Source organism: Stegostoma tigrinum, chromosome 9 (genome assembly GCF_030684315.1).
Source record: "Stegostoma tigrinum isolate sSteTig4 chromosome 9, sSteTig4.hap1, whole genome shotgun sequence".
Lineage (NCBI taxonomy): Eukaryota > Metazoa > Chordata > Chondrichthyes > Orectolobiformes > Stegostomatidae > Stegostoma > Stegostoma tigrinum.
Genome location: NC_081362.1, coordinates 14,068,933 through 14,081,482, shown reverse-complemented (window position 1 = coordinate 14,081,482; position 12,550 = coordinate 14,068,933). Strand labels below are relative to the sequence as shown.

Genomic DNA, 12,550 nt, shown 5'->3' with positions numbered 1-12,550 from the left:
GAGAATTGCATCTCTCCATTCTTGTCAACAGGTAGACCACGATGATAGAACCCACCTTTTAGCAAGAGGATTTCCTGAGAAATGGCCATCATATGGATCCTCATATCTTTCATCCGGTTTTCTGAAGTCAGCCAGATTTAAGCACTGGACAACTATGACCTGGAAACCATGCTACAGGCAAATAAGTCTGTCATACTAAAACAGGTGAAGTTAATACTTTAAAGAGTTGAAAGATACATTGGAGCAGAAATTCACCAACTGCTCAAGTGTCAGGTACAATGTTCACCTTTGGTTGATTACTGAATTCTGGAGAAGTGCTGTCATTTTCTTTCTCTCCGAATCGATATAGGGTATTCTTGATCTTCTGCTCTCAGGTGAGGCCTTCAATGAGGAAGGTTGAAAAGTTGCAATCAAGCGTCAAAGTGTGGATTAGCTTCTGATACTGAAGGCGAAATGAATTAACTGCCTCAATCCTTTCTAAGTGTTACTGTTTCAGTGTTCCAAGCATGTCTGCCATAGTTCCAGGGCTTACTGCTGCATATTACTGTTGGCTATGTAGAGATCAACATCTGAGTATTACATACTGCATTAACTCACTTTTTTTTGTTTGATCAGATACACAGAGACTGCTGCCATGCCAAATAGGTTGTGCTTACCTTCAAGTTGACATTTAAAATGGATTACAGTATCAGTATTCATGTGAAAACAAACAAATGCAACCACAAAACCCAACTGTTGGAGCAATACAAAATGGCTGCACCCTCATGAGATTGGGCCCCCAGCACAAGAGGGCATTAAAATAAAATAGTAGAGTTTTAATATAAGCAATTAATCATTAGTTGTGGAATGTGACAGCAACACAAATAGAATTCAATTCTGAACATAAGGATATCCAGTTTAATTTCTACATTGATAAAACAATGACTATATTCCAGAATTGTTAGAATTAAATATTCCAAAGCACACAAAAAATTAGCCAACTGCATATAATTCAGCACAAAAGATTTCAAAACAATGTTTTTGAAATACTTTTACAGATTGAACATGATTGTGATAATAGGAAGATTGCTAGAAGGTGAATTCAAGTCAAATCTGAAGGTTTCTGAATTTGTATGCAGCACTATTTATTACAGAAATAACCATTGTGGCTCAATATCACATCCACTGTAATTTGTACAATTGTCAATATTTACCAGTTCATAAATAGCACAAATCAAAACTCACCACTGTCTTGAGTCCAAATTTTTAAGTTCCCTTAATAGTTTTGAGTTTTTCTTCAGAAGATGAAAACTATTCCTTAGAAAAAACAAGTAGGAATATTTTAGAATCAAAATGAAACATACCACAAGTACCAGCTTTATTTTCACAAGCACTAATGCATCATTTAGAGATTTACATTCAGAAGTACCTTGCACATATTTTAAAAAATTCTCCGGCACAGAAGACAGCAATTTGGATTTGCAATCCATGCAAGTTTCCAACAACTCAAAAAGTACAGGGCAGCAGCATCTGTCATTAAACTTCACGTTCAGGCTAACTTGTCTAGGATTGAACTGAACTTTTTCAGAAAACTACAGCAGAGAAGTCCAATGCAAAGTAATGAAATGCTGTTTTAACATAAGCTTTTAAGAATGGTAAAGCTTGGCAAACTGACAAATGCCTTTGGGCATTTCACGGGATCATTATCAAAGAAAATCTGACACCAAGCCTTGTAAAGAGATATTAGGACAGATGGCCAAATGTTTGATCAAAGTTATCGTTTTTAAGGTGCATTTTCAATGAGTAGAGAAGGGTGGAGAAGTTGAGAACATTTGAGACAAGATTTCATCGTTAGATTCTAGGCTGGCAAAGGCGACCAATGTAGGATGATTAAAATCAAGGATGCATAAAACACTAGAATTGGAAAAGAATTTGAGAAAATCCAAAGATGTAGGACTAGAGGAGATTCGGCAGTTGGGGCAAGGACAGGCCACAAAAGGCTTTGAAAGCTACCAGGAAAACTTAAAATCAAAGGGACAAGAAAGCCGCAGGTTTTTGTCAAACAGAGCTAATTATCAAGTAGAACTGATTATCAAGTGGGGCTTGGTGCAGAGCAAGATATGCGTCAATACCTGGTCGTTGTGCAATGTCTCCAGTACGGTTGTGCATATGAAACTTGTTTGGTGGCTGATTTGAATGTCATTGGAATTATTAACATGATGGTGACAAAGGTGCGTAAGAGAATGAGAGTTTTGACAGAAAACAGAGGAAGGGAGAGAGGTGGCATTATTGTGTTAGAATTATGGTGCTTTTAGTAAAAAAGGGACAAGAACACATTTTAGGAGTGGACAGGAAAGGTGTTTTTGAAGTGAATTAGTAGTTTGCAAGGAGATAGGGATCATTAGTGGGTATGAATATGACAGAGGATTTGAAGAGAAGCAGAATAATATCCATGGGAGGAAGGATTGCTAATAAAATAAGGTTTTTATAAATGCCTTACAATCAAGTTGGAAACATACAGATAATGAAAGACAAATTAATTCAATTAAGTTTGATTTATTTTCTTACGGACATTATTTAATTTCAACTCAGCTAGTTCAGCTTTAAAGGCAGAGATTTTGATAAAAATGCTTCACACCTACATCCTTAAATTTCTTCAATTTTCCAATGAAAACGGCTGACTACTTTGAGTATTGACCCTCAGCTAATGCTTAAAAATGCCAGGATGTAAAGAAACAGTAAGTTATATTTATTTAGATTTAAGTGGGCTTCTGTCACAATGCATAAAAAAATGAACAAAATTACATGCTCTCTGACAAAGTTTAGCTGATAAGCATTCAACTTTTGTCCAAGTTTCATAGACACTTCAGCTCTCCTTTGAACTTAAATCTTTCCAAGACGACTCAAGAAAAAGCAAGTGATAACCCATTTAGTTCTCTAACTCATCAGTTACAGGGTGACAGGTTGAATCCAGTTGACTCACTTAATTGAGACTTCATTAAGGTGAAGACTCCATACACAAACTGTGTGCGGCTAACTGATGAGAAAAAATTTGCAATAAGATTAAGCTGATGGAGTCAAAGAAATATATAAAATGTATTTGAGAACAGATACTTCAGAGTTCAACAAGATGTGGCTAGCTGTGAAGCCAGCCAACTTGAAACATGCAATTCATTCAATTCTCTGGTCTTGAACCATTCAAGTGAGACCAACTCCCCCAACAAGAGTATGTGTAATTATTATAATTATAGTATAATTATTAACAGTATTCAGTGCATACTGAATTCTTGGGAAAGCTAAGAAATTCCAATTTTTCTAGTGGGAACAACTTAAAAAAAAACTGGATCCTCATGGTTTCAAAATACTCATTTTTATTTTAATATCTCCTATATATACCTGCTGTTCTATATTTGCATTCAGGAAAAATAGTAAAGGAAGAAGGCTCGTAGTATTCATTAAGGAGACTACTGTAATGCTGAAGTGTGTGTCCTAGAAGGCTCAAAACAGAGCCTATTTGGCTGGAGGGGGGAGAAAAGGTGCAATTTTATTGTTCAACACAGTTTACAGACTACCAATTGGTAGGGCGGACATAGAGGAACAAATTTCCAAGCAACCTTCAGACAGGCGCAAGAATTATACATTTTACAACATGGACTTTAATTCATATATAGACAGGGGTATTGTTTGCCTATGGAGAAAGAATCCTACAGTGTTTTCAGGAGAATTATGTACAGAAATTTGTTTAAAATCTAATAAAATGAGGCATTGCTTGTCCTGATCTGTGGAAATTAGGTGAATAGAGACAGCAGGGCAATTTAGGTTGGATATGGAAACGGTCAAGGAACAATGCAAAGTAGAAATAATTAATTGGGAGAAAGTCACCTTCAATGGAATTAAAATTGATCTGCCTTAAGTTAACTGTAATCAAAGGTTCACGGACAAAAATGTAACTAACACGAGCTATTTTTAAAGACATTTTAGCCATTGTTACTGTTACATTTCCAAAATGGAGAAGAAAAACAAATTCAGAGCTGTTGGGTGACAAAAAAAATCTTGAGATTAGGGAAAAATGTGCATACAAGGGCAAGTGAATAACATCATTGTGGACTCGTTTAAATACAAAAATACAATAAAAGTAAAAAAATAAAAAAATTAAATGCAAAAGATTCAGAAGGAAACTGGAAAAGCAAACAAGAAGAGTAAAGTAAGAGTGTGAGAAAACATTGGCAGTTAACATAAAATACAATCCAAAAGTCTGTGGAAACTTAAATAGCAAGAGCTGCAAAGAAGAGGAATGGGTTTGATTAAGGACCAAATAAAGTATTTATGCATGATTGTAGCTGGCCTAACTGAAGCTAAAGAATGTTATACAAAGGATGATGATGCAGTGGATGTCTTACTGACGAAGAAGATGACTTCAACAAATTAAAGGTTTAAATTGATGAGGTACTGGACAGACACTTGTTTGTTTTAGCAGTGGCTGGGGGAGTTACTGCAGACAAGGTGGATGCGTATGAAGAGAGAGGTGGATGACAAGTAAGTAGTTGATTGGTCTGTGGAATAGTGCTTAGCTGTCGATAACAAATGTCTTCTTCTGCCAACAATGATGTGATTGGCTCCCAGGTAACTGAACAGTTTGGGGCTGTGAATGAGAAAACCAAAAGGCTATGGGAAAGGATGGTTCTCTTCTTTGCCATTAAATAACAGCTAAATCTGAAGAAAGCCAGTTATTTTCCCTTACCAGTTACTGTAAGCTGTTGCTTTTAACCAATGTCAGAAACTTTAAAATCTGTGAACCAGTGCTGTGTGCCTCCTGGAAGGCAGTGAGAAACACTTTAGTGGCGGAGGCGCGGTGGGGGGGGTTTGGCGGTGGTGAAGAGAGAGTGAGCATGAAAGCATGACGAACAGCAAATGGTGACAAGCCCAAAGGGATCTCAGTGAGCCCTGATGAGACCATTGAGCTGTCGTTCCAGACTTGGCCTTCGCTCATAACATTTGTGTCCATCAACATTAGGGAAGATTTTGTTGAGGAAAGTTGATATTTATTTAACTGTGGATAAAATCTTTTTATTTGCAATGACTAGTGATCCTCAAGTAGAAAATTTAATTCATGCTTTCTGTCAACCTGAGTCTAAAAGTCAGGTAAATTACAGAATTTTGCACAGTTGTATAATATCTTTAACTTTTCTGACAACTCCAAGTTTAGTGAGGCCTGATTTCTAGTGCACCATCCCAGTGAGGCATAATATTAGACAAGTTGGTGACATGGGTGAACATGTGACAGATGAAATTTAATGCAGAGAGTGTGAAAAGATTAACTTTCGCAGGAATAATGTGGAAAGACAATATAAATTAAAGACTACAATTTTAAAGGGAGTGCAAGAGCAGGGGAACTGGGTGTAGATGTTCATTAATCATTGACAGATTGAGAGCAGTTGACAACACATATGGCATTCTAGGCTTTTCCAAGGTAAGATGAACACAAGGAAATTATGTTAAACTCACATAAAATGTCAGTTCTGCACGAACAACAGTATCGTGTGAAAGCATTACAGAGGGTACAGAAAATATTCGAGAACGAAGTTCATCTTCCTTGGAACAAGTTAAAGAGATTGACTCAAAGAGAAGTTGGCATGTTCTCTTTGGAAAATGAAAGATTGAAAGGTTACTTGACTGAGGCATGCAAGATCATCAAGCCTGGATAGAGGCAAATAGGGAAACTGTTTCTATTGATGAAAAGATCGAAAACCAACAGGACTATATTTAAAATTATTAGAAAAGATACAATGTATGAGTGAAAAAGTGTGGTGGGGGCAGGCTCAACAGATGCATTCAATATGGATTAATTGGACTACCGTGCGAAATGGGGAGAAGGTGGGGACTGGTTCCAGCTGAGTTGCTCCTTCAGAAAACCAGATCAAAAACAAATGGGCCACATTTATTCAGAGATAATTGGAGCTGCAGATGCTGGAGAATCCAAGACAACAAAGTGTGAAGCTGGATAAACACAGCAGGCCAAGCAGCATCTCAGGAGCACAAAAGCTGACGTTTCGGGCCTCGACCCTTCATCAGAGAGGGGGATGGGGAGAGGGTTCTGAAATAAATAGGGAGAGAGGGGGAGGCGGACCGAAGATGGATAGAGGAAAAGATAGGTGGAGAGGAGAGTATAAGTGGGGAGGTAGGGAGGGGATAGGTCAGTCCGGGGAGGTCAAGGAGGTGGGATGAGGTTAGTAGGTGGGAAATGGAGGTGCGGCTTAAGGTGGGAGGAGGAGATAGGTGAGAGGAAGAAAAGGTTAGGGAGGTGGGGACGAGCTGGGCTGGTTTTAGGATGCAGTGGGGGAAAGGGGATATTTAGAAGCTTGTGCAGTCTACATTGGTACCATTGGGCTGCAGGGTTCCCAAGCGGAATATGAGTTGCTGTTCCTGCAACCTTCAGGTGGCATCATTGTGGCACTGCAGGAGGCTCAGGATGGACATGTTGTCTAAGGAATGGGAGTGGGAGTTGAAATGGTTCGCGACTGGCAGGTGCAGTTGTTTACTGTGATCCAAGCGTGGGTGTTCTGCAAAGCACTCCCCAAGCCTCCGCTTGGTTTCCCCAATGTAGAGGAAGCCACAAGTACAGTGGATATTGTATACCACCTTGGCAGATGTGCAGATGAACATCTGTTTGATATGGAAAGTCATCTTAGGGCCTGGGATGGGGGTGAGGGAGGAGGTGTAGGGGCAAGTGTAGCACTTCCTGCGGTTGCAGGGGAAGATGCTGGGTGTGGTGGGGTTGGAGGGGAGTGTGGAGCGGACAAGGGACTCACAGAGAGAGTGGTCCCTCTGGAAGGCAGACAAGGGCGGAGATGGAAAATTGTCTTGGGTGGTGGGGTCGGATTGTAAATGGCGGAAGTGTCGGAGGATGATGCGTTGTATCCAGAGGTTGGTGGGGTGGTATGTGAGGACTAGGGCAGTTCTCGTTGGGCGGTTATTGCAGGGGCAGGGTGTGAGGGATGTGTTGTAGGAAATGCAGGAGACATGGTCAAGGGCATTCTCGACCACTGTGGGGGGCGGGCGGGGTGTGAAGTTGCGGTCCTTGAAGGACGCGGACATCTGGGATGTGCGGGAGTGGAATGCCTCATCCTGGGAGCAGATGCGGTGGAGGCGAAGGAATTGGGAACAGGGGATGGAATTTTTGCAGCAGGGTGGGTGGGAGGGAGAAGGTGTATTCTAGATAGCTGTGGGAGTCGGTGGGCTTGAAATGGACATCAGTTTCTAGCTGATTGCCTGAGATGGAGACAGAGGGGTCCAGGAAGATGAGGGATGTGTTGGAGATGGCCCAGGTGAACTTGAGGTTGGGGTGGAAGGTGTGGGTGAAGTGGATGAGCTGTTTGAGCTCCTCTTGGGAGCAAGAGTCGGCGCCGATGCAGTCAATGTAATGGAGGAATAAACCACCCCAGCTCATCCCCTCCCCCCACTGCATCCCAAAACCAGCCCAGCTCCCTAACCTGTTCTTCCTCTCACCTATCCCCTCCTCCCACCTCAAGCCGCACCTTCATTTCCCACCAAATAACCTCATCCCGCCTCCTTGACCTGTCTGTCCTCCCAGGACTGACCTACCCCTCCCTACCCATACTCTCCTCTCCACCTATCTTCTCCTCTATCCATCTTCAGTCCGCATCCCCCTCTCTCCCTATTTATTTCAAAACCCCATCACCCTCTCTGAAGGGTCTAGAACCGAAACATCAGCTTTTGTGCTCCTAAGATGCTGCTTGGCCTGCTGTGGTCATCCAGCTTCACACTTTGTTATCTTGGGCCAAATGTATTCCTTGTCTGCTGTAATCCTTTTTGGTTCCATTCAACCTCTCAGACTCCAGATAAAATTTTAAGCTTTGGTGCCAATACAGTCAGTTTCCCACAAATGATTTCACTATTACTGGATATTTACATCAAAATTCTCATACAGTAAATAGAGACAGATAGGAAAAATGGCTGATTTGCTCTAATTTTATTATTTGTACTTCGGTAATTTCTGATAAGATTATTAGTGATGAAAAACTTAAACCACAGCTTCTGTCATTTACCACCTGTTCTTTTATTCTTTCATGATACATGGGTATTGCTAGCTAGGTCACTATTTATTGTCCATCCCCAATTGGTTCCTTGTTGACCTGCGGTAAAAAAACTGAGTGGCTTGATAGGCCATTTACTAGTAAGTCACATTGCTGTCGATCTGGAGCCACATGTAGGTCGGACCCAGCCTAGGAAGGCAGATTTTCCTTCTAAAAAGGACATTGGTTAGCTTTGCATTATGGTTTTGAAAGTATCAAGAATTATGAAGGCATCCATAATTGAAAATATTCCATCAGGTTAATGTCGTACATGGGGTTGTTGTACATTGATATCTTTCAGAAAACTATAGATTTTTCTCATTATTGTTAAGGCTTTGTCAACCACTTTTATTTAGATCATGAATGATAGCTGTTTTTTTTTACTTGGCAGACATCAACTGGTTAATGCTCAATGTCTGCACATACTTCTACCTGGTCACTGGAAAGCATCAGAAGCAGGAACCCTGACAGATGGTCTGACTAAACCAATTGAAACAACTTTTCCTTATCTCTGAAGTTGACCTATATGCTAGTTAACTACTCAGTTAACTGAACGACCTCCAAAATTTGCAAACATTTCTTGATCTTAGGTTATACCATCTGTAAAATATCTGTAGATATATAGAACTGTAAAACGGTTTCAAAATAATCCAAAATATTTCACTCTTTTTGGTATAAATTGCTGCAATTAATATATTCACGAAATATAAACACAGAAAATCAGAGCAGCAGCAGGTCATTCAGCCTTGCAGACCTGTTCCATCATTCAAAATGATCACAATCCATCATCCTACTCAGTACTCTATTCCGACTTTGACCCCATACCTAGAAGTATTCCTTTCCTACTATCTAATCCTCCACTTAAGTGCCTTAAATTGATCAATTCCTAATCTTTAAAATTGAAGATGTGAATTGGCTTGTCATTTGAATTCAGTCTGAGTGAGCACGATGTCATACTTCCGAAAACAAGTTGGTGTAAGATAGAATCAGACTCAATCTTTACCAGAAACTGAAACCAAAGGATGCTGGAAATACTCAGAAGGTCAAACACATCTGGGACAGAAATCAAGTTAAAGTTCACATAATGAAATGCAATCAACTTGAAACCACTAATCTGTTATTCTCATATGCTGCCTGAGCCACCAGGTATTTAGACATTTTTTAAAAAATCAGATTCCCAGCATTTACAGTCTCTCACTACTGTATCAATTTTTACAGACTTTTAGAAGCATTTACTTAGTTATGCATTACAACCATGCACCTACTACATCAATTCGATCCGTGTATATTTAAAGAGGCATAACGAATCCCACCACCAGAAACAAACTTGCGAGTACACAATGGCTCCTCCTGGTGACAAGTTATTTTCTTGTTTTTTTTCATCAGTACTATCATACTTGTTGTTGTAGCAACAAACTCAATTTTTTCGGTAAATATGATCAATTCCAATGAACTCTCTTGAAGCAATAAAAATTAAAAATTCAGCAACTAATACTTTGAAAAGAAAAATATATAAAAGCACAGCACTTGGGAGGATTCTGGTTCTAAGTAAGCTAAATAAGTTTCTGCAGTCTATAAACGAAGATCTACCTTTCAACAATCACAGCACGAGTTAATTGGAGAAATAATTGACAAGTAGACTGTTATTATCAGTCACAGTCTCTCCTGGATAGGCACCTTACACAGAATGCTGGCCATTTTGCATCAACCAAAAGCACCAAGTAAAAAATGGAACCCGAACATGTTGTACACAAAACAACAGATGGTCAGGTGTTGGATTACAGGTATGAATAGATTCTCTGAAAGGATTTTTGCCTGTATATACCCTAATAGCTATGGCACTATTGCATTTAAACTTTAGATGTGAGGCCAGATATTTATCTATAATTCACTTTAAACAACAATTATGAAAGAAATTTGAAAGGAAAATGTTAAGATGTGCTGGAAAACATCATTTTTGTCAGGGAAAATAAACAAGAAGGTACATAATGCACACTTTAAACATTGATGCGTTTCTGTACAAATTGCACCAGTAGATTGGGTTACAGTAAACAATCAAAAGAATGTTTACAAAAGCATTTTGGAAGTGCCTTTATTTATGTATTGATTTCCTTCTCAATATTATTCTTGATTCACAGAATTAGGACATTCAAATAAATTGGAACGAAATTTCAATAATTTTAGAAAGTACTTCTTCTAATGCAAGTATAAAGTTTGGATTTATGTTAACAGTGTCAGTCAGGACCAGCAGCTAGGATGCCAAAGCATACATAAACAATGCATAGGACAATCTAATTAAGAAACAGGGCAGTCATCGTCACATTGTCTGATGATCCCAAGCTACATCAACTTAGCTGTAAATTACAGAGTACACACACATTCTTTACTGCTTCAGAAAGGTCAATACTAAGTTTCTGCATTGCAATTATTGCAGGGGATCAGAATTTTAGCCCACCGGTGACCATTGTGCAGTGGTCTCTGACTGCTTAATACAATTAAGTTGTAACTGATAACAAAAACATATATCAACTGAGCTCATTTGAACCTTGGTGATGAAGCATCCGGACTGTTCACTTCCCTGCAAGTGTAATAAAGACACTACTTAACTACTGCAACTGGACTCCATTGAAATTGTATAACAGAAGTGCTTGGAGCTTTCACTACCCACATCCCATTTTCTTCTCCCTTCATACAAAAATGCCTGCATTCTGCATTGTCATATTACTGATGTGGAGATGCCGGTGTTGCACAGGGGTGGACAAAGTCAGAAGTCACACCACACCAGTTTATCGTCCAACAGGTTTATTTGAAATCACAAGCTTTTGAAGCGCTGCTGTTTTATCAAACGAAGTCACCTGATGAAGGAGCAGGGCTTCTAAAGTCTGTGATTTCATATAAACTTGAGAGACGATAACCTGGTGTCATGTGACTTTTGACTTTTTAATATTACTGTTGTATGATAACAAACAGGTGGAGAACTGTATATCCAAATCTAATTTCTCCATCTTTACCCAACTTAAGATTCAATGTATATCCAGTCTAAGGAGCTGCATGCCAATTTTTGAAAGACAGGGCTACCATACGTCATCCTGGCTATGGGACGTGTTGTGTAAGGGCATTTGAACCTTTTGGCAAATGCATGCATATAATAATGTTAAAAGTCTAACAAGATTAGAGCCTGGTAAATTTCAAATTACCACACATTGTTGAAATCACTATTAATATGCCTCACCACTGAGGTTCAAATGAGCACAATTTATGTATCCTATTAATATGCAGAAATCCAAAGAAGCCCAAATCTGAAGATAGTCTGTTCCTTCTCCTGAACTAGTCTGTCTTGAACCCAAATTTCTTAGCTTGGGCATAAAATCATTTGGCAAAAGATGGCAGCGGCAATGGGATCCACAGCCTAGAAAATTTTGACAGCAGTGAAGAACAAGAAATAGAACTGATATTGTTTGGCAAAAACAAATCAAAATAATTTTCCCCAAAAAGTAGTCAATATAGCTTTTAGACCAGCTCATAGCCAGAACTGTCACAGAGCTGAGCAGCTGCTGTGAAGGCAAAATCTCTGAAAAGCAAATTCATGCAGAGAAACCCAAAACAAGCAAGAGTCTCAATAAAAACTTTTTACAGCCAATAACAGGGGAACAGACTTCTAAGGGAAAAGACAAAGCAAGTGAAAGCCCACCAACAGCTAAAGGGATAAATTTGGGTCAAACACCTTCAAAAAGACGTCAGTTTCCTGAAAGCCAAAGCAGTTTGATTTCTCAGTGCAAAATTTCAAAAAACAAAACTCTTGACTGGGAAATAAGGCAAGATTTTTGGCAGTCATATAGTAGCTCCAGACCATTTGCTCAACACAAATTTGTCAATAGGGAAGTTAAGAAAACTCTAATAATCAAACTTCAGGTAGGTTGATTAAAAATAAAACTGAGAATAGGAATCATTTCTTGAAATTCAGAGTTTTAGAACCATACCAGTCAAATCAGTGAATTCATCACAATTTTGATGGTTTGGAGGGCAAACACTAGATTATTTTTGATAACGAGTTGTTTTATTGAACTGCAACAAAGGAAAAAAGGGTGGAAATTTGATCACGGAGTCACATTTGGCACAAAAATACCTTAGATGCAGAAAAAAAGTGGTGCAAATGATATCACAGCAGTCATCTTTGACAGTTAAGAATAAATCACTGAATATTATTCGTCAAAGCCATCTTGAAAAGGTTTCTACCCCCAATCCTTTGCCATCCTGAGAAATTTTTCAACCATGGATACTTGCCATCCTACAAAAGGAATATGTTCCTTCATCTCTAAGTTGACATCAGAGCAAAAGAGAAACAATGTTTTCATTGAAAGCAATACTTAAGCAAACAGTTTCAGAATTCCAACAATCTTTATCACAATAAAGATATAATTACAATTTTTGGCTGTAATGGTGAAGTGGTCGTGCCCCTCTCACTAAACCAGGGGCAC

General features: G+C 39.1%; 1 protein-coding gene across 5 annotated transcripts in view; it reads right to left on the bottom strand.

Moving 5' to 3' along the window:
* The window catches only part of ralgapa2 (Ral GTPase activating protein catalytic subunit alpha 2), a 522,648-nt gene that overhangs the window by 242,957 nt on the left and 267,141 nt on the right, over positions 1-12,550 (bottom strand). For all 5 annotated transcript variants that reach the window (XM_048535653.2, XM_059648353.1, XM_059648352.1 and 2 more), the window contains one exon: positions 1,225-1,296. In XM_048535653.2, the coding sequence (XP_048391610.2) occupies positions 1,225-1,296 (72 nt within the window). The remainder of the gene's footprint in view (positions 1-1,224; positions 1,297-12,550) is intronic.